This window comes from Poecilia reticulata, linkage group LG16 (genome assembly GCF_000633615.1).
Source record: "Poecilia reticulata strain Guanapo linkage group LG16, Guppy_female_1.0+MT, whole genome shotgun sequence".
NCBI lineage: Eukaryota > Metazoa > Chordata > Actinopteri > Cyprinodontiformes > Poeciliidae > Poecilia > Poecilia reticulata.
This window is the reverse complement of record NC_024346.1, coordinates 7,013,288-7,036,054: the sequence shown is the minus strand read 5'-3', so window position 1 is coordinate 7,036,054 and position 22,767 is coordinate 7,013,288. Positions and strand designations below refer to the sequence as shown.

General features: G+C 36.4%; 1 protein-coding gene across 1 annotated transcript; it reads left to right on the top strand.

Moving 5' to 3' along the window:
* The first annotated feature begins 13,148 nt into the window (after positions 1-13,148).
* LOC103477861 (uncharacterized protein C2orf47 homolog, mitochondrial) lies at positions 13,149-21,041 on the top strand. The gene is made up of 5 exons (XM_008431196.2): positions 13,149-13,653; positions 14,786-14,857; positions 15,000-15,126; positions 16,318-16,462; positions 19,325-21,041. The coding sequence occupies exons 1-5, from the start codon at positions 13,255-13,257 to the stop codon at positions 19,407-19,409; spliced, it is 828 nt and encodes a 275-aa protein (XP_008429418.1). The 5' UTR covers positions 13,149-13,254; the 3' UTR covers positions 19,410-21,041.
* The last annotated feature ends 1,726 nt before the right edge of the window (positions 21,042-22,767 follow it).

Below are 22,767 nucleotides of genomic sequence, written 5' to 3'. Positions count from 1 at the left end.
TTTGCTGCTAGAAGCTCCCCTTCACCCACTCCAACACACATGCACACACACACGCACACGCACACACATGCACACACACGCACACACACATTTAGCCTGAATACAATCCCCTGTTGTGTGTAAGGAATTGGGAATCATCTGCTGATTCATCCTTTCCGAGGACTATTGTCTAAAAGCATGTTAATATTTTCAGGGAGTTTTTGTTGTGCTTTTTTTTTTTTTTCTCAGGGAAGTGGATTTACGTGAATGGAAAACCAGAATGTAAGAATGAAAATGATTATTTAGCATGGAAAAGTGAGGGATCACAGCATGTCCCTGCTGAGGTGTACATTATGACTGAAAAGGAGGTGGGGAGCGCTGTTGGCCTTGACTTGGGAGGGAGGCTTACACCCCGAGAGCTACTTAGAGGCCTCTCGATGCTAAGCTGCTAATAATTCCTGCGGTTTCCTTAAAAAACACGGAACAAAAAGGGGAAACAAAGTGATGAATGCGACAGGGGAGGCCGTCATATTTCTTGCAAATGGGAGGGAAAAGAGGCGGAAGAAAGGTCAAGAGCAGTGACAAAGAGAATAAATAATTAAGCACAATTAGCATTTGTTAAATATAAAAAGCTGCAGCTCATAATTATTTCACTGGGGAAAAAAAGTGTGTTTTTGTCTTGTTTCTAGTGCAAATATCTCGAAATAAGACAGAACGAACTTACATTGCAGCAATAATTTCTTTAAATTCATTAAAAAGTTTTAGTTCCACTGGCAGATTATTTCGCTTATATCAGGACATTTTTCTCATGTTATATTTGAAATAAGTGGAACAAGCACTTTTTTATTAATTCTAAGGGATAAATTACTTAACACATTCATTTTGAACTGTTAATTCGATGTATTCAACATATTACATATAGTTACACTTAGAAATACAAAATATACTTATACCAAGTATAAATTTGTCTAGTTTCTATTGCAAACGTTGCCTGAGTTTCGTAAATAATTTCTCAGTATTGATGAAAAAGTATTTTGTCAGATTAATTCACTTATAAAATTGGGAAAATGTCTTGCTATAAGTGAAACAATCTAGTACTTTTTCATCAGTATTAAGAAAGTATTTACTTAAAACAAGCTCCAATATCTTCCTCAAAAGTTACTTGTAATTAATTTTGTCTTATTTCAAGCATAATAAGACTTTTGCACTAAAACCTAGACAAACATATAGTTGGTAAGATTTTGTATTTTTGCAATGTAATTAAATTTAAGTTGTTGAATGCATCATTAACAGGTGAAAATTAATATCTTTTGAGTAATTAATTCCTTAAAATTGATTTTGAAGTATTAGTTTTATAAGTGAAATAAAGTGCCAATGTAACTAATACTTTTCCGTCAATATTTAGGAGTAATTGACTTAAAACAAGCTCCTTTATCTTACTGAAATGTTACTTGTAAGTTAGTTTTGTCTTATTTCAAGTGTTACAAGACAAAAAAACTTGTAAAATTGCATTTTTTTTTTTTCCAATATTGCATCAATCTTCTGATTATTATCTGACTCTGCAGCTGCAGAGTTAGAAAAAAATTAAACTGTGATCATTTTTGACAGATATAAATTCATCAAAGCTCTCCGAGAAGCGAAATATTCCACTTTCAGAAGAATAAAAGCTGCAACTTCACTAAAATGAAAGCAGGAATTAATTTAATCTTCTTATTTAATGTGTGATAAAAGACAGGAAACAAAAAGTACTGCGCTTCCCCAAAGTGACAACAGTGGTGTAAATGTGGCTGAAAATTTGATCATTTGCACCAGCTGCTGCGTGGTAAAAATCACCTTCTCCTCGCTGTTGGTGTTTGTCAGAAAAACTGCAGACTGGTTTGCACTTTGCACGCGAACCGCAGGTTGTTGGAGCAGAAGAAATAACATTTATTGGGATGGTTAAGTCTCGTTGTGAGCTCCAAAACTTTTTAATGGAGGTGAATAAAGACAAAAGGCAATCTGCGTCGCCTTCAGGGAGCTCAGAAGTGAAGCCAGGTAATGACAACGGCGTATCCAGGCAGAAACAATTAGCTTACCCATCTGAATATTCAAGGTGATGCCCGCGCCATTTGTGTTGGGCTTCCTACATCCTCGCTTCAGCAAACACAGACGAAGGAGGGGGCGCAAATCCAAAGTGCCTTCCCTATGTCAGTGTTTTTTTCTCCTTCTCAAAAAGCCACTGGTGCAGTGTATTAGTCATAATTTATGTTTATCATCTCTTGTACCCTGACTGACTTCAACAAACCGTTTAACGCTCAGAGTGTACGTGCATATGGCTGCTTTAATAGTTATTCTGCATGGAGGAGCACTTTAAAGACTCTAAATCACTTCTTTGTACAAACACTAATGAATTATGTCACCACAAGTGCAACTCAAAAGTGCAGGCAAACCGCCGGTAATCATTGGGAGTCTCTGGGATTTTAATTATCAGGAGTGGGCTCCTTCAAAGTGTAACTAAGAGGCTTCAGAGGGAGGGCAGCAGTAGCGGCGGCGGCGAAAAGAATCAGCTCTTCTTGTGGAAATAAAGGACTCCGGACCTGCTTTAAATGGTCATAAACCTCAACACCACTTACCTATGAGTCACTATGTGTCTAAAAATAAATAGATACACAGCTAATTATAAAAATATGTGTTTATATATTACACATCTAAATATTTTGGGGGATATTTTATTTGAAGGGCTGTGAAAAAGACTGGTATGATGTTGTCATAAACATTAAGGAGTTTTTATGAATGTTTGTCATGAAGTGTCATTTGGAAAATAATGACATTTTTAATGCAAAGTTACATTGAAAGTGTCCACTTTGCATTAAAAGTACGCTGATTTAATTTTGTACGCTGGAAAATGTGTGCAACAAATAACTTGATTGAACATTGAAAACAAGGAAAGGGTGCACAAACTTTGGATTTTGCTTTACACACGATCAAGATTAAGTGTTCAAACTCTAACATATAAATACAGTAGAGTTCATGATTTTCACCTCTAGCACATTTTTTTGTAGTCAAACAGAAACTTTCAGTGTATTGCCGGCTGTATTTTTGTTCTCAGAAAAGTTCTTGATTCCCATTTAAATTCATTTGTTTCCTGAAACTGACCCATTTTAAACATACTTTGTCTCAATCTGCAGAACTGCAGTAAATGTTAGCTGAAGTTTTTAGTCCTGATGAACATTTTGAGTCGCTGCATTGTGAAAAACAGCCAGTTACCACCAGGTTTCATATATCTAGCTTTCTTTGACTTGTGTACACACTCATCTTGTCAGATAACTTAATCATTGTCTTTTGCATGCATCCATTATCTTCCACGCTAATGCTGATTTGCATTCACACCAGCCCTGTTTAGTCTGCTTAAATCGAATTCTAGTTGCCTAGAAAGTCTGATTTGTTTTTGTGGAGGTGTGAACCAAAAAAGTAAACTCTGGTCCACCTACAAACCTCGGTCTCAGGTCCATTTAGGTGAACTCTGGTGCGGTTTGAATGTGAACGGCAAAAGCAGGAAGTAGACTAAAGCGCAGGGCATTCTGGGTAAAACCAAAGCAAACATGAGAGTCTAATGCTAACAGGAAAAATGGCTCGTGGTCTTTCACCGAAGACAAAAGAGAAATCCTACAACTGCTAAAATCTGACGCCGCTCCACTTTTGTTTACATTTTGTGAAGAAGGAAGTTGCGCTCATGTCTTCTTCTGAGGGTTTTCAGTCATTTCCATCAGTAGTTCCTGGTGCAGCGCCACCACAGGCGAGGAGGGGAACAGGTTTTTCAAAGTGTTTGGTTTATTTGACAGTGCGGTGTGAAAGCGAGCAACAGCAGCTGAAAATTTAACAAATGTTGCAATTTTCAAATCCCAAACCTAGCTCCTCCACTGTGGCAGGACCTCGACTGTTGTCCTTTCTGACTATAAAACTTCGGTTTGTTCTCATGAACAGTTATAAATTTTAGTCAGGTTTGATGAAGTTGGGTTTGTTTTGCGACAGCACTTTCTCTTGTTCCTGGTGACGTAAAACTGGTTTCACTGTGGACAGAGATACTGGTGATCTCCAAAAGTTAAAAGCTTCTGGTTTGTTTTTTTAATCTGCAGGTGTCAGACGGTTAACTCTTGAACACAGTCTGGCTTAACAACTGAACATTGATCTCAAATATACATATAGGTTTTATATGCGAAACAATCTGCTAGTGGAATTGGTACTTTTATTTTTAATCCAAATTAAGAAATTATTGACTTAAAATAAGCTTGTATATCTTGCTGAAAAGTTACTTGCAAGTTAGTTTTGTCTTATTTCAAGTGGATTAAGATATTTGGACTATGAACTAAACAAAAAATACTTGGTAAGATTTTTAGTTTTTGCATAAGAGCTTAAAATTGCACTCATTCATGCTGGTGAGTGTAAACTTCTTAACATCTTCGTATTCTGTGCATTTTTGTTTATAAATTGTGAGAAGTTTCTGGTTTTAAGGTGAGAAACATTGAGGTTTCCGCAGATGTTTTGCTGGGAGCAGGTTTTTTTTAACCACGTTAATGCTGATTTTAAACGCCTTCTCTTCGTTGTTTGAAACGGTAACTTGTCTGTCAAAAGCAGCTTAATGCTTTCGATCCTGGCATCGTTTTAGATGCCAAAATTTTGGGAATATTTACTGACATTTTATGGAGTTTCTGCTTAAAGCCAGAGGGGGGATCTTAAAGCCCCTCTCAAGAGTATTTATGTCTGAATATCCAAGAAGGGCCATTTTCAAATGTCCTAAAATCAGATTTATTTCTGTGACACAAAAAAAACTCATTTTCAAATCATTAAAATGTCAAAACGCTCCATTTTTCCTTTTAGACACACGTTAGAAAATAGCTGAAATATTTCTAGTGAGGAATGTGCAAGGTGGCCATCTTACAGAAGGTGTAGAGGTGGGATAAATTTAATTACGGCTTCAAATATTCATTTGGCAAATGTATCAAGGTTGGAAACACGGGCCCAGAAATGCCAAGCCAGCCTGGCAGGCGCTTACAATAGTGGATGGCAAATGACGGTAATCCATGAAAAGAGACCAGACATTTATAGAATTTATAGCGAAGGACTCGCCATTCCACACCTCTGATGTTTGAGGGAATTGGCAAGATAAATGTGGGGAAAATATATAAAATAACCCAAAGCTGTTTTCTTTCCTTCACTTTGGTGGCTAAATGTCCAAATTCATTTGGGTTTAGAGACATGTGTGAACAAAATTCAAACAAATCTCTTTTTTTAGGGAATCAAATGTGGGTTATTTGGATTAACGAGGTGCATGAAGAGCGTTTTTTTTTTTTCTCCGTTTCTGCTCGTCTTTTGTTCTCAGGCCTCAGACGGTCGGTCACTCAACGCGCCGACAGACGCAGGAAGACGCGCGTTCGTCTCTGCTCTGTGATCTAACGCGCCCGCCGTCTCGTCTCCAGCTGTGCAACGTGTTGTAGCGGCGTTGCCAGCGAGGCACCGAGCACAGGTGAAGGCACACCAGGGCACTTCCTCTTCCTGTGACAGCGAGCGAAGGCGGCCTACTTTGTCTGCGTTATCTCGCTTTTGCCCCGTGTAGGTTTGATTTAATCAGCAGGTTGGGGGAAGAGAAGGATGGGAGGGGGGCGAGCTTGCCTCACCTTCCCAAAGAACGGAGCCGAAGGAGAAGACGGGGGCGGAGAGAGGAACCCACATTCACATGAACCCCAGCAGCAGCAGCAGCAGTAGCTCAGGTTGCCCTTTGACCTCCAGCTTTACCGATCCACCGGGCAAACACCGGGGATCAGTTTTGCTGGAGCTGCACAGAAAATAAACGAGTGCACAACAGTTTAAACTATCATGGAAACTTGTTGGTGACCTACATTAGCGAAGCCACAAGCCATCTTCAGTTCACTTATTCACCACATGCAATGAAGTATAATCAAATTAAAGACGCAGAGAGTTTGCAAATGCAAGATTAGCGTAGAGAGGTCAAACAAAAATGAACTGATAAGTGGTTCCAGAGTTTGCTTCTTTGTCGCCCTGTGCAAAGACTCAGAGCAGCACCTCGCATCTTTAAGTTCACACACTGAAAAAAAAAAAGTCCTCTTGTGGCCAAACAGGATCAAACGAGGAAGTCGGGTGATTTTCAGAGTAATAACATCACTCGCTGACATGTTTCGAACCAACAGCTCGGGGTTCCTGTAAATGTTTCCGGCTTTCTTGTAAAACCAAAAGCTAATAGGATGGCGCCGATGAGCCTAATCTGCTTTGATTAGTCAGCGCTGATGGCCTGAGCGTCTGCAAGCCCGCTACTCTGCATCAGCTCTGCACCAGTCAGGATGTGCCTTAACGTACGATACCACAAAAGGTTGCCGAGCGCCGCCTCAAAACCAGCATAAAATACAAAGTCAGCATATTTTTTCACCCATTGTTGCTTCGTCAAACAATAAAATTACAGCTATCACACTTCAGAGGCTCTCCCGTCTAGATATGACAGCTTATGGCTTCAAATCGATTAAATCTGGTCACATTTCTCTACTGAGGTTTTATGCAAAACACCAAAAAAAGAAAGAAAGAAAAAACGGGGATATCCCAAAAGGTATATCGGCCAATAAATAGAAAGAAAACATTTTACTGGGTAAGAAAGTAAAAAAAAAAAAAAAAACAGTTTCAACCCAAAAGGTGGAAATCCCAAAATCTCTTTGATGATTAAAAATGTCTGAATAGCGATTCTTTAATTTTCGTTAAACTATAAAGCTAAGTTTTGATTCCTATAGTTTGAGCGTGCCGTCGTTCAGCATATATTTTATTTACCAGAGCTGTCAACGTTTGAGAAGTAAAAGAGAAACATGTCGAGCACCAGGGGAAAAAAAGCTGAATAACCTTTTATTAAATCTTTTATTTTAGGTAAAATTTTTAACCAACTAACCAAAAATTTTAAATATACTAAAATCTGTACAAAACAACCTAAAGAACTGCAGTCATTTCCTCTTGGATTTTAACTTTCCTTCTTAAACAGTTGATAAAACCAGTTCAACTTTTACTTTCATACAGTTTAAAAAAAACTTAGCATCTTAAAATTAATTATTGTTCAACTTAAAGAAATCAGGTTGCAGAGTTTTGGATAAAATATTGTAGAAATACCAGAAACTTTGTAGTCTTTATAGTTTGATAGGTTAAAGTATAGTGAAGTACCGATCATACAGTAAAGAACCACTAGAGTAAACTCAGTTTTTAAAATTTAATATTTTCTAAACTGAACAAAGTTGGCATTGTCACACAAACTACTAAAATATTTTCTTGCTGAGTTATCACAAGGTTTTTCTATTACAGGATTCTCCTTTAAAATATGATTAAAAATGATATTCTCTTAACAAAAAGTCATCTAATTGTAGTGTATGAGTTTTACTGTGACTTTTGGTGAAGACAACATAAGGACAAATCGAGTCAGGACAGCTAACGAGGAAAAAGTTGTAAACTTTACCAGATCTTTTAACAGTTTTTACATTCTCATTTTTCCTTTTTTTAACATCTGTGTTGCTTTAAAGATAATTAAATGAGCGGTATTATGTATTTTCAAGGCACATAGTTCAATTAAGTAACCATTACATTCAGTTTTTATAAAAGTGCTGCGTATATCAAACATAACTCCAAAGTAATTTGACTTTGCAATTTGATGTCTTGAAATTGGGTGTCTGTCTCTTTAAGAAGCTCCTTCTCTTGGCGAGCTCCACAACAACCCTCCTCCATTATGCCATTTACAACCAACCTCAGCAGACCCACAGCTTTATCATGTGTTTGCTAACTGCTGCTGCTGCTAGTCTGTAGGAGCAGCTAAAATATGAATCGTTCAAACACACTGATATTTGTTTCAGGTGAAAACTAAAAGTAAAGAACATTACCAGAACAACCAGTGTAAACAAGAACAGATTTTATTTACCTCTGAAGTTGATAAATTGATTTAAAAAAAAATCAACAAACTCCAAACAAGCAAACCGAAATGTTTAAATTATCCATCCGTTCGTCTGTATCTATCCTTACAGTTTCAATGGGAGGATGATGTGTGATGAAGAGTGATATGGTCTGGACAGGCTTTCTAAATGAACATATTCACTTTTAAAAATTTCACGTGTGAAAGTTTGCACTCAGTTTAATTAGATACGAACTGTCAGACGGGCAAATAAACTGTTTATTTCTGCAGAGTAAAAATAGAAAACGGCATCTCTCAACTCAAACTGCTGGAAAAGAACATTTATTTTCTCTGTCTTCATGAAGAAAACACAACAACATCCCTGTTATTACTGCCTTACCTTTTTTCTGGAAAACTAAAGCTCATGTCACATCTGCCTCTTGATTTGTGTCTGAAGACACCTGTGGACATATTACTCTTGCTTTACCTCTGATTTGAAACTATTCACAATTTGAGAAAAATTTTTTTGAAAAGTTTTCCATCAACACTGCAACTTCCACAAATCAGTGACCCAGTACGGTTTAATTGACTCACCTCAGGATGCCAAATGCTTGAAACTGAAAGTAAACTGAAATTTGTGGGCATTTAAAGAATGCATTCCCAGACTCTTAGAAAAATAAATAATATAAGATAAAGACACCAAGGGAAAAGTAAAGATGCAGTGATCCTAAAACATATTTTTGATATGGGCAGTGGCCCAGTGACCTGCAACAGGTTGGGGAGGGGAAATGCACCAGATTAAAAAAAACAGTATATTTATCTGAGTTGGATTTTGAAAGAAAACTTTGTTTGGTGTAGGAGTGGGTGACATGGACTTATTTATCATGATATTTTGTGGTACTATTGTGGTAATCAAAAATAATGGTAATCTTATCTTATAATAAGTATATTAGAAGATTACCATTATTTTTGTAATGTATTATTTCGACTTCATTCACTTTCACATGATTTCGTTCTAGAAATATTATGACTTCTCGTGTTATTTCGACTTTATTCTCGTAACCATCCGATTATTCTTTTCATAACATTATGACTTTATTCTCTTATTTTGCACATTTTATTTTATCGTGGCTCGAATTCCCAGCCATATTAAAGTATCTAGACTCACCTTTAACTGAGCAACGATGACGATATGTTTCTAAATAAGAGACTCTCATCACTCTTAGTTACTGTGTGGAGGAATGAGAGACGATGGGACATTTACAGCCGAGGCAGGAGAGACTAAACCAGGATGGATGGATGGATGGATGGATGGATGTAGAAGGAGGAGAAGAATTCTGATAAAGCCTGATCTGAGCCACGGGGCATTTATGGCTGTTGGGGAGGCAGTTTGAGGCGGGGGGACGGGTGGGAGGAGGCATTGTGTGCTGTGTCCGTGCGTTTATAGGATTGAGCTCAAGTTTCCTTTGTGTTTCCATTTTGTTGAGGGATTATGTTCTTTGAGAGAGTTGTGCATGCAGGCAGACACACAGAGTGGAGGCGGAGAGGACGGGTGAGGCGGCTGGCGGGGGGCGAGGAGGGAGACGAGGAGGGAGGGAGGATGTCTTTGTTCAGAGCATTGATCATAACAAGACAGATAGCAGAGAGAGAGAGAGTGTGTGCGTGTGTGTGTGTGCTGGAGAGGAAAGCAAGATGTCAGGACATGTAAACCAGCCCTGTAACAATTTAAAATCAATTTGCCTCCCAAGTAGGATTTTTTTTTGTTTTTTTCCTCTGAGCGTTTTCCCAGGACTTCTTCGTCCGATCTGAACAGATATCAGTTACATAATCAGGTATCGTCTCTCTGCCCCTGGAAAGTTTGTCACGGCGTAATTACCCGACACGTTTTCCTGCTCGCCGCTGACATTTGCAGCATCACTGATCAAACACTCATAATGAAGACACAGAAGAAGAGCTGAGGTTGAGGCGGCGTGGCGAACTGAAGCAACAGTTTAACTCCGAGTCTCCTCCAACCCTCCCCAAAAAACACAAACCGAGCCCAGCTTCCTCTCACTAATCGATTGGGGACAGATGAAAGTCTGCGTCGTGGCGATAATCCGGGCACTTCAAAGTTTTCCGCCGTGTCTCATTTAAAATATACATCCTGGTGTGTTTGCGTGGCTCCAAACCCGCTGGGTAGCCATTGTGCTTTCCTCGACTTGTTAAAACACCACATGGTGCATTTGCATAGGATAACCAACATATAGCAAATCATTTGCATGCCTGAAAGTGCACTTGAGTAACCGTAATTACACGTGACACCAATTACTCTGTTACTTTGTATTAAATTATAATGGAAAATTCCACCAGAGAATTGGAGCCTAATTGCATCTTAATTTGCATAATTTTGCATATTAATCACATCTCAGATGAATAATAAATTTCGGTTTATTCTTTTTTTATTTATGCATGGTTTAAAAAATAAAAAAAAACAGGTTATAAGATAATTTGTAGGCAGAAACTATTACTAAGAACATTTTGGAGCTAATTCCCTCTTGTTAGTTGTCGCTTAAGTTTAATTATTAACCCTCAATTTGACTGAAAAAAACGAAGAAAATATAATTTTCCTCCAAACTTTGTGATTCCATTTAAATATAGAAACGCCAGATTCATTCAACAACCACAATTTAAATCTTATTCGTCTCTTTCTTTCTTTTTTTTTTATCCTGATCAACACCTGCACCTGCTATTTTGTGAGGCTCCCTGCCAGCTCCCACAAAAACCAATACCTGTAGCCCAGACTAAATTTGAATTTACAAAAACAACATATTTTCAGATTAAAAAATGCAATCCTCGCCAGCACAAAGTTCTTCTAAAAGCCCCTCACGATGACGAGTTAAATTTACTTTTTAAGGTCTTCCATGAAAGAGGTAAGAAACATTTTAAATCTGCTCATCAAATTTATCCAACCTCTACACTTTTTGTCACAAATAGAGGTTTGGAGGTCTTTTGTAATATTTTTGTGAGTATTTAAAGCTGCACCTCTTTGCTTTTTGTTGGAATTTTAATCCCTACACTGAAAAAATTTTACAAAAAAGCATATTTTAAACGGAGCGATGATTTTATAAGTCTCTTTTTAGTGTGTTCTCCGTCTAGACTTTTTAAATTATTCAACCAATTCGATATGGTGTAAAACAAGTTGCTGCGGATGTGTGGGAACCTTCAAACAAATCCCACCGCGACCAAAAATATACAAATAAATTCAGGAATGTTTAAATTTGCGACTGCAGCTTGCAGTCATGATTACTGAACAAACCCAGGCCTCATGTTCAAACGGACCTGCATCGCACACTCTGGAGGTTTTCCTCTGAATATCTTCAACCCTGTTGTGACCCAGAGGGTCTTAATGTGGACAACAGCGCCACTCAGCGGCAGCGGAAAGGAAAGGAAAGACACGCAGCTGCTGCAGATGTCACCGAACGTCCTGCACGTTTTACTTTTAGTCTTAATAAAAGATCGCAATAGCGTAATTTCACCAGAAAAATACAGATTTTTATTTGACTGCATTTATTCAGTGGGAGAATATGAAGTTATAGTTTTACACAAAACAATTTTTACAAAATATAGATGGTTAGAGGATTTCCCCCCCCCTGTTATTTGTGTTTTATTTTTTTAAACTTCTAATACTGGATGCATGATGGGACACAGGAGCACGTTTCTCTAGGCTACTCTTCAAAATGGGAAATACTATATTGGTATTTCAGGAAGAGCAATAATGACGGAGATTAACACTGAAACTCTGCCAAAACAAAAAATCATTCGATCGAGCACACATTTCAGCAACAAGGCAGTTTCAAATTGTGCTACATCATAAAAACACAAAAATAAGAAGTCATAAAAACAACATAAAGTCAACATTTGAGAAACCAGATTACATTTTGAGGAGTGGCAGTATCAAAAACATCAAATGTGTAGGTCAGTGTTGCATTTATTATGGTTCAGAAGCAGCTCTAAGCATTTAAAGGAACTCGGTGTTTCAGCTGTTTTGCAGTTTTCTGGAAGTTTGCTCCAGATTTGTGGTGCATGGAAGCTGAACGCTTCTTCTCCATGTTTGTAGAAGAGTTTGGATTAGGGCCCATTTTATCTCACTGTTAAGGAAAGCGAGGACAGAGGTAGTAAAATACTGGAAAGCTCACTTTTAGAAACTTGCTGCAAATCTTTAGCAGACGTGCTAACAAAAATGAAGAACGTAATAGATTTAGGAACTTGACAATCAGCTTTAATTAAATTGAGGACTTTTAGAGAAATGTCATGAATCTATTAGGGGTTAGTAAATTAAAACACTAGCGAGTCACGAAAATATGAATCTTATATACTTACTCTGATACTGCAGGCTGAACCGTCAATTCATCGATCAATTCATCAATCGTGTGTTTTTGCGTCAGATTGTGCGCGCGCACAGCTGAAACCGTTTTGCAAACGGCACGATATGACTCTGATCAGGTTTTTACCTAAATGATCTCTGGCAGCCTCTAAGAAAACAAAAACTAAAGGCCAAAAACAGCTTGTGCAACTGGTCGTTTTCTACTGGTTTTATTTTTTCAGATGCTCCTGCTGGATATAACAGAGACCGACATAAAATTAGTTCGCTGCTTTTCACAAACTTTAAAAACACAGATCCAGTGACGCCAATAAATTAGTATTTGTCTCCACCTGCTGGACACGCTTGGTGAAACACTTTTGTTGCCTTCAATTTGGACGATAATTTCAAATCCTTCAACGAAAATGTTAAAGGTTTTAAAATATTTGCGTTGTTTGAAAGTTGTAAAAGACACGTGCTTTTATTTAAAAATAAATATAGATTTACTGAGCAAGCAACGCAATCCTGGAGGAGTTTAAAGTTTGATAACAAAACTTGTGGGCTTGTTATAGTAAAAACAAAAAGTATTACAAGATTTAGAAGCACAATGGCGCTGTAAATATCCATCCATCCATCCATCCATCCATCCATCCATCCATCCATCCATCCATCCATCCATCCATCCATCCATCCATCCATCCATCCATCCATTTTCTTTACACCCTTTGTTTACATACAAACTCTCATGTGTGTTGATGTTTTCTTAAATAACTTGAATTTCTCCGTTAAAAGTTATCTAAATAAGTCCAAATATGTTACACAAAGGCTGACTTTTCTAAAAAAAAGTTTCCATATGATTGCAGTTGTAGAGTTTCCCACAGTACCTGAATGCAGCAGCAGTGACCGTCCGCGTCATGTTGACTAAAAGCATTATGGGTAGAGCATGGGGTGAATTGCGTAAGGTTACCATCGGCTGGAGAATCGGCTGGATGCGGGGAATGACCCGATTCTTGGTCCAGTCTCTGCCCTGATGCAGCGGCTCGCCGGCCTGGCTGCACGCCGGGACCTCCGCAGCCTCGCAGCCGGGGCTCAGGCCTGGAGCAGCGGCTCCATTTGCAGCAGGGACCCGGCGTTCCGGTGCCAACAGCGGGGGAAATTGTGTTCGGGTCCTGGGAATCCTTTAAGCGCGGAACCCGGGCAGAGATGTTCCAGGCGGAGGTTCGTGTTTGCCGGGGAGAAATGCAGACTGTTCAGCTCCCGGGCAGGAGCCGAGGAGCCGCCGGGGAGCCCCGGATCCCAGCCCCACGTCTCTGTGGTGGGCATCCCGGACCCGCTCACCTGGGTCCGGTGTAGGGTCATAACGCTCCTGATTGAGCTTTACTTTGAGGTGGACATCAACTCTGCAGAGTTTCACAGAGGAGTGAAGCAGGTAAACTACAGGGAATAGTAAAAACAAAAACATAAGTTTAACTGCAACAAACTCCATAAAAGTCATACAAAGGTCGATGTAAAGTTGCATAAAGGTGTTTATGTGAAAAACAATAACACAGAAAAAGTTCAACTATTTACATAGCAATGATAATTTATTTCTAAATATTCACCTGCTGATATGGCAGTAAGTACCAACAACAAAAGATCAGGCATAAGATTTTTTTTCCAGATCAGTTTCTTTCAATAAAAACTTATGAAACTTTAACAAAAACTGCAGGCGTGTTCTGTGTCTGATATGTTTTGGTGAAAACATGTTTGTTTTTCATTCATTGGGTAGAGAATCAAGAAATTTTTTTCAAGTAAAAGTGAAAAGTACATCACAGTAAAAATACTCCTAAAAGTTTTTTTTTTTTTCCAAAAAGGTTACTCAAGTAAATGTAATTGAGTAAATGTAACTAGTTACTATCTAACTCTGACCGTGATATTTTTATCTAGACGATAAATTGTCCCAGTAATTATTGCGATAAACAATAATATTGTTGTTTAAATACAATTTTTAAGTAATGTATTAATAATGGCATAACATTAAAAGTTCACCTTCTCATTTTTAAGCAGTTTAGAGGCACAGTAGCGAAAACTTAAACTGCCACTGCATAAGTAACTGAAAAGATTGTTGCTAGGTAACCAAAGAGTGAGAGAGTGAGTGAGTTGCTAGGTAACCAAAGAGTGAGTGAATCAGTTGAAGCCTTTCCTCTGCCTAAATCCCCCAGAATGCTGTGTGTTTCTTTTTCAGAGGACAGTGAAATTGTTGAATATTCTGTCAGGCATGTTACTGATATTATGTGTCGATTGCGATAAATCAATATTGTTATTGATTTATTGTCCAGCCAATAGTTGTTGTTTTTTTTTCATTTGTGGAAGATTCTGTAATTATACAATGACAAATAGCCAAAACAAAGTTAAAATCTGTTAAAATCTTTGGTTTTATTTGCCGCAAATCTATGTATAACACAATTAAAATAAAATTAGAAGCATTAAAAACTAAATTAAAAAAATGAGCAATAAAATCATGATGTAAAATTCTGATAAAAACAAAGTTTTGAAAAGTATTTTCTCTTTTTCCATCCCAGGCTTTGGTCCACGTTTCCAGCAAAATGTCCAGAGGGAGATACCATGAGCTGAAAGGGGCCGTGACCGATGAGGTAGCACATTAATGAGACCCCAAATTTACCCACAAAACATTTCCTGATTAGTTTCAGGTGTAATGCTGAGTCAAATCAACAATTTACAGAAGCATTTTAAAAACAAACAACAACTAGAAATCTAATTATTTTGTTTCTGAAGATGAGGGAATATGTGGAGGAGAAGTGCAAGCCTCTCACTAAGGCGCAGAGGAGGCAGCTCGCCGTCAAAATGGAGGACATCATATTTGTCCTACCGGAGGACATCTCCGTTGTCTTCGACGAACACGGTGAGTTCTCCTGATGGGAAACACTGAATTTCAGAGATTCACTTTAATTTTAAGGTGTTCATCCTGAAAAGGTTTTGGTTTTTGAAAATGTAATTTTTTTCCCCACCAATTCACTCCTGGGGTCTCTATGCTTCAGAGTGATGTCATCATTACGTCGAAGGCCGCCATCTTGTTTTAAAACTTCTATGTATTTGGACTATGGATTCAGGTCAACTCTACAATAAAATATGTAGTGCCAGACTACAATATTTTTTATTTTTTTAATTATGAGAATAAAGTTCTAATATTACAAAAATACACTTGAATGACATTATGATTAAAATAAAACATATATACAAACATTTAGATACAATAACATGAGCTCATAATACTTTATCTTTGCTTCTTTAACGCCGTAAACAATCATTTGAATACTGCTGACAGTCGTCGTTTCTAGCCAGCTATTGTTAGAACTAATTACTGCCAGCTTTTATAAGGTCAGACTTTCTGCCCTATGGCATCCTATAAGGTCCAAAAATAAAACAAAAAAACAATCCTCACAGTGCACATCTAAACAAACAAAAAATACTTTTAAATAATTTACGGTTTGTTACAACAAAAATAAAGTGATAATATTAGGAGAATAAAGTTTTATGAGCAAAAATAAAAAATTCAATTGAGGAATGTTGACGTTATATTTATATGTTTTACTTAATAGAAATACTTAATCTTTTAACACATCAGCATCAAGTTATTATCAGTAGCAGAAATACTCAAACAACCGACTATTTTGAAGAAAGAACAAGACAATCTGAGATCCTGATAACTGTCAAAGGGTTTTTCAAATTAAAACAATTTTTCTCACTTAATTTTAAGATGTTTCTGGTAAAGTTTCATCTTTACTCTGCTAATATTATGACTATATTTTCATAATTAACCAAAAAGTCTCGTAGCCTGACCCTAATACTCTATTGTATTCAGAAGGGCTGATAGAACTAAAATCCACTTTTTGAAAATATTTTCTGTCATTTGTAGTTTCTTTTTTATGGAAAATAAAGATTAAGCAAAACTGGTAGGAAAAACTCAGAGGATATTTTAAAACTAAATCACACAGCTCTACTGAACAGTTACGCTTCAAAGCTTTAAATAATTTCTGCTGCTAGCCGAGGTGCAGCGTCTCGTCTCCATAAATCCTCCCTGCTGTCCCTGCAGGTAGAAAGTTCTGCTTCGTCGTCATGAGGTTTTGGTTCCTGTCGTCACACGAGGGTCCAGATGACCCAGAGGCCACCAAAATCTTCAAGGTGACCTCTGGAGAAGACGGGAGCCCTCAGGAGAAACTGGCAACCGCAGTTTATGAGTGAGTTCACAACTTGATCTGTGAAAAATGTGGAGCAGCGCTTAGGGAAGATTAGACCTATATCTCAGATATAGGGCTGAAACGATTAATATGATTAATCGTGATTAATTGATTATTCAAATCATCATCAACTGTTTTAGTAATCGATTTGTTTGAGTTTATAGACTTAAAAAAGGCACAGATTGCATTTTTAGAGCAGTGATTAGGCCGAAACTGAACAAAACCAAACAAACATTTTTCATTTAAGATGCAAATATATTTTATTATTAACTCAAGTCGTAGTTTAACTTCACTTGGTTCAGATACCGTAAAAAAACAATAACTTCCCGTTACTGATGTTAAATCAAGTAGGAAGGGCTGAACTTTTCAAATGTTGATGTTAGAAGTTATTTTAATGAATTATATTATTTGTTTATTTGCATCTTTTAATGTATTTTTAATATTTTATTTTTAAAAAGTGGTTAAATGAAAGCTCTGCAGAATGTGCCAAATGTTTTATCCGATTAATGTGTTCATCGTCAGAATAATTGATAGAATAATCAATTACTAAAATAACCATTAGTTGCAGGAGATCAATTCTGCATTTATTTCTTCTGGCAGATAGAGTTTTTCTGCGATTAGTGCAAAAACCTAGTGTACATTTTTATTCAGAGAAAGATGCTGGCTTTTTGATGAAGGAAAACATGGAAAATGTGAGTTAACTTTTGTCATAATCACAATTTCTTGGTGAAAATATCACAGTTTTGTGTTTTCCTAACATGATGCAGCTTTACTTTCACTCACAAATAAGAAACCAAGATATTTAAACGTGTCTGCTCCTCTACAAACAAAGAAAAAACTAAACAGAAAATATTACAATTTAAAAACACATCCAGTATTTTTCTGAAACATTTGTGTCTTCTGGCAAACATAGTATTTTTTTGAAGAATAAAGAGTTACTTTTATAATTATCACAATAACAAAATTTCCTGGACAATAAATTGTTGGAATAAACGAAAATATTATTCTTTTTCATAATAATGCAAGTTAGCACTCTCAAAGACTAATAAACTTTGGTTGTAAAGAACACTTAACAACACTAGAACTGAAAATAAAACACAGCAACCAACAAAATTACTCTTCAAAAATACGAATCAAAATATAAATTATTGAGCTCATTTTAACTGACCAAACGATTAAATGATTAATTGTTAATTGTTTATTACATTTTATTCAACACATTATGTCATTAAACACACACACACACACGCACGGTCTTTAATATTTTAATATTCATTTATTAACCCACAGTACTTTTTGTTTTCTTCCTTCTCACAAATGTAATGTTTTGTTGTAATATAAATTGTATTTTGATGTGTAAAAAATAAATACTTTCTTTTAGGAAATTGAAATGATCAAACTCATTTTAATTTATGATGAGATTAACTGCTTATTGCAGCAGGCTTAAATTAAGTTAAATTAATGTCAAGTACATACATTATTCTGCAGAAACAGAAAAAACTTTATTAAATCCTCCAAGAGAGTAAAAAAAACAAAAAACCTTCACTTCCTCCATGTCCAGGCTCTTATACAGCCGTTCAAAAAGTGCGGGATTGGATTCAGTTTTTGTGAAACTGCTGCTTAAACAAAACGGAGGAAATCGGTTCTCAGTCAAAGCCTCTTTCTGCTCTTCCCCAGTAATCCAGTTAGTTGTTGGGCCGCAGTGTGTGGCGGTTCTGCCTAATACCGCCGATCTGGTTGGGCAGATTGTTGTTCCTGTGGCTTCAGGTCTGAGAAAGCCTGTTACCTGCCAGCATTATCCTAAAGGCGAGCCGACCGACTGCTAAGCTGGATAAGAAACCTTCTTTCACAATCTTATTACACTGAATCGCAGATATATTCACATTCTCTAAAACTTTTTCAGTTTACTGCTACAACCAGTGAGGGCAGTGTTTCTGTTGTTGAGTTTTATGTGATAAACCAACACAGTAATTGTGAAAATAAATCAGTGTTTTTGCAAATATAAATCTGAAGAGCAGCAGGGCTACAACTAACAGTTATTTTAATAATCAAATATTCTGATGATTAATCAATTAATCAGATTAAAAAATGGGCATATTCTGCAGATTTTTATTTAAACACATAGCCTTTTTATATAATATTATTCAGACAATTTCAATATAAAAATTAATCAACCTTGATTTTGAAGTCTCTTAGATTTATGTTTTCATGTAGATCTATGTTTGTTGTAATGTGTATAGAAATATCTATGAGTAAGAATTGTTGTAATGAATAAGATTATACGAGTGAAAATAAATTAACATAGTAAATAATGTATATATTTATATATAGATGAAGTCAGTGTTTATAGACAGTGGCATATAATAGCCCTATCCTTTAATTTAGACTCAAATATATCACAGTATATATTTATACTGTGTACATTTCTTATTTTTAATTTGTGTAACTCTTAAGTATGTTAATATTTTTCTTTTCTGATATCTAATAATGAGGATCCATCTGAAAATATAGTACAAGTTTATGGAGTTCATAAGTTTTTCTCTTCTTCCTACTCCTTTTCAAACATGTTAATATTATTGTGGTTACAAAAGTTATGTGTCGCTTTTATTTCCTGTTATGTTTGTTACTTTATACTGCTAACATTTTTGAAGTAAATACATTAAAAGGTGCAAATACATTTACTTAACTGGAGCTTTTTTTTTCTTTTACAGAATTTTAATCGGGTGAAGCTGAAGTTTTATTAAGTTCTCAACTGAGACTGACAAACAAACTTAGTGTTTTCTTCAGGAATTTCAATAAACAAATAAATATAAACCAGTTTTTGCACTTTTTTTAAAGGCATGCTTGTCTCCCTCTCCACAGATTCCACGGAGAGCTAAAACCAGGAACTTCTCCTGATTGGATGGTAACAACCGTCTGGCACTGGCACTGGAAAATGGCCGAGTGAATTCACTTTGCAACAACGTCAGGATTAAACTGGAAATCTGACTGCTGAGTTTAAATCGTTTGAATCAAACGCACCTGAAGCAGATTTCAGTCCTGGGAGAAAAGACTCGGCAGCATGGTGGAAAAACATGCAAGGTTTTGCATATCGGTACATAAAAACATCTTGAAATTGTTTTGAAATTTGGCTAAATACAACCTCAGATGAACAATTTTAGATATATCGCATCATTCTTACCAAAAGCTGAAAATATTGGAAAAACATCATCGATGACAGATACTAGAATAGAAAATCCATTATTGTTAAAAAAAACAGTTTGAAAATGCAGGTGTAACAGCAAATATATTTGTAAATGGAAGCATTAACATTGAGACTATGATAAGAAATATAAAAACTGAAAATATAGATATTGCAAATAAAAGTGGGAAGGGTTCCAAGAGGTCTCAAATCACTTAATTGTCTTTAGTTTTCAACAAAAAAATTTGAAGTCTTAAAATGAGAGCTATTATGCAAAATGTATAAAAGCTTTGTATCATTTTATAATATAATTGAGTGTTACTCTGACTCTGAAGACAAATCCTTGAATTTTAAGATACGACTATGATGCAAAGTCAAATTTCTTTTAAGTTGTTCTTGATATATACATAAAACTGGAAATAAAATAGTTACTTGACTGTGCTTTAAAATGACACTGTGTGAGTCACTATTTTTGCATTTAGCCAAGTTTATTAAATTAATTAAAAGCAGATTTGGGTGAAGCAAACTTTGCTTCACCCAAAGTTTGGTTTTTGAAGAGAATGCAGAAAGCAAATCCTTTGTATTGTATCCAACATTTGACTTGTTTGTGATAATTTTGTCATAATTAAAGAAAGAAAGTCTCCATTTGTGTCAAGTACTTGTGCTGGGGGTCAAATTTATATCTTTCAAATTGTCCACAAATGGCCCCCGGGCCACACTTTGGACACCCCTGATTTAGCTGGTCTGGAGGTAGAAATGGCTCTCAAAGGAAGCAACCAAGCTGGTGTAATGGGACAGACTGCAAATATTGATCTGAAAATGTAAATTTTGTTCATCTGTTGTTGCTTTTACCTTATTTTAAGAACTGTTCAAGACTGTGTACTTTTACACTCCTATATGCAAAGATAACAAACCCATATCCTACTTGAATTATTCCCTTGATGCCTTCAACACTCCACAACAATGTTGCCACAAACAGCTTTGCCTCCACTGCTTTAAGTTAGTTGTTCTTTTTCATGACTTTATCAACAGAAGCCCATTTGACATTTCATCAGATAATTAAGTATGAAATCCCCAAAACAACCTGTAGAGCCATAAACTGAAAAAAAATCAACTTTCTCTATTTTACTCCATTCTGAATGATTTGGCTCAAACTGTTTTACCAAAGTCTAGAATGTGACTCAGGACAACTGAGTTTTATTATTTTGTATAAATAAAGTGCTTGATATAAATTTCAAATGCCCCTCCTGAGGTTTTTTTTACACTTCCTGCTGTCTCTGATCCCATAATGCTGCTGCAGCCTTAAGGGGGAGTTCAGCGCATGAAAGTCTGTTTACGCATCTTGAAGTTGGCACAGAAATTAATTCTGCTGCTCAAATAAAATATACTGAAGTCATATACAGAACTGGTGTTCTGGTTGGATATTTTCATATGCCGCAAAAACACAAAATCTTACCATTTTTCCATTTTTGATCTAGTTTGTAGTACAAATATTTTGGTACACTAAAAAAGACGAAACTAACTTCAACTTAACTTATTAGCTAGATATACGAGTTTGTTTTAAGTAATAATTCGTTAATATTGATTTTAAAAAGTAGTAGTTCCACTGGCAAGCATAATTTAAAAAACGTTATTTTTATTGTTTTATTTCTGTTTTATTTCTTTTTAAAATCAGTACAGATTGGGATCATTGTCCATTTGAAACACCAAATTTTCTCATAACATCAACTACAGTCACCTATTTGAGATAAAATGGAAGCATTCACTGCTAAAACAAAATCTTACCAAGTATTTTTGGTTTAGTTTCTAGTCCAAACATCTTAGTACACTTCAAAAAAGACAAACCAAGTACTAGTTCCACTGGTAGATTATTTAACTCATAATTAGCATTTTTCCATTAATATTACTTAAAACAAGCCCTATACCTAACTGAAAACTTACTTAGTTTTCTCTTATTTAAACTACTAAGATATTTGCACTAGAAACTATACCAAAAGTACCTATTAAAATAAATGTCCCGTGTCTTTGAAATATGTGTGAGCCCTTTGTTGCGTTCCCATTGTGAACAGTTTGATATATCTGAATTCAAATTAGGAAAATTCACAATGTCCTGCTGCGTTACGACCGGGTACCTTAACTTTCTGTTGTTTTTTTTCAGGTTTTTTATAATTATGGTCAACTAACCATGTGGGAAGAACATTTCAACTTCAAGTATTCAACTAATTATTAGCTAAACTAATCAGATAATCAGATAGATTTAAGTTTAAGCTGCTTCAGTTACATTTGGGTGAAATTTGTGGGGTTTTTAAAAAGGGAGTTTTTCCCCCTCTAAGGAATTTACCATGAATTTTTCTACAAAAAAACGGTGAGATTATGTTTCTGCAGTAAAAGATTAACTTGAGCCTTTTATTTTTTATTTTTTACATCTTTGGGTGCCAACAAATGTGGGGGCTGCTGCATATTGTAACAGTCGTAATTGTGTAGTATCTCTTTAAGACATTCTAGTATCTCAGATGACGTCATGTATGCGTCGCTGTTTTCTTTTTAGAGAACGTCTGAGAAACCTGCTACAGTTGGATACTGTAACAGTCGTTACAAATTGTTACAATACCTGGACTGAGACGGACATATAACTCTCTTATGTTAGTGACGTTATGGGTTGCTTTGAACTCTGCTTATTTCATGTGTGAATGTATAGCAGCCGTTCAACCGGGCTTGTAAGGTTGGTGAAGAGCGTCTTATTAAAGGACAACACTGTGGAATTCTCAGTACCAGTGAAGTTGTGAGTTTCTAACCGTCCAGTCGAGTCCACCGCCTCCTCTCCTTCCTTAAACACAACCTGAAGCGTTACAAATGGCGCCCGAACAATTTCTCTTGGACCTCAGAATGCAGTATCTTCTACCAGCTAATATTTGAAACGTGGAAGAAGTACTTTACAGTATAGTGGACGTCCGAACGAACCGAGCTAGGCCAGGCGCGGACTTCGGAGCTTTTCAACGGCAATGAGCGGAATCTTCAACGCCGTTTTTGGAATATAACACGGTCCCAGGTTTAAACCCTTTACCGTGACGACTTGGAACAACTGCACCGCCTAGACGTGAGATGGATTTTGCTTTATAATTTC

What these genes read in the sequence shown, in the direction of transcription:
- LOC103477861 (XM_008431196.2), top strand. Translation starts at nt 13,255, where the DNA reads ATGCAGCGGCTCGCCGGCCTGGCTGCACGCCGGGACCTCCGCAGCCTC. An exon ending in TTCACAGAGGAGTGAAGCAG is followed by an intron (nt 13,654 to 14,785) that starts GTAAACTACAGG and finishes TTTCCATCCCAG; the next exon opens with GCTTTGGTCCACGTTTCCAG. An exon ending in AAGGGGCCGTGACCGATGAG is followed by an intron (nt 14,858 to 14,999) that starts GTAGCACATTAA and finishes TTGTTTCTGAAG; the next exon opens with ATGAGGGAATATGTGGAGGA.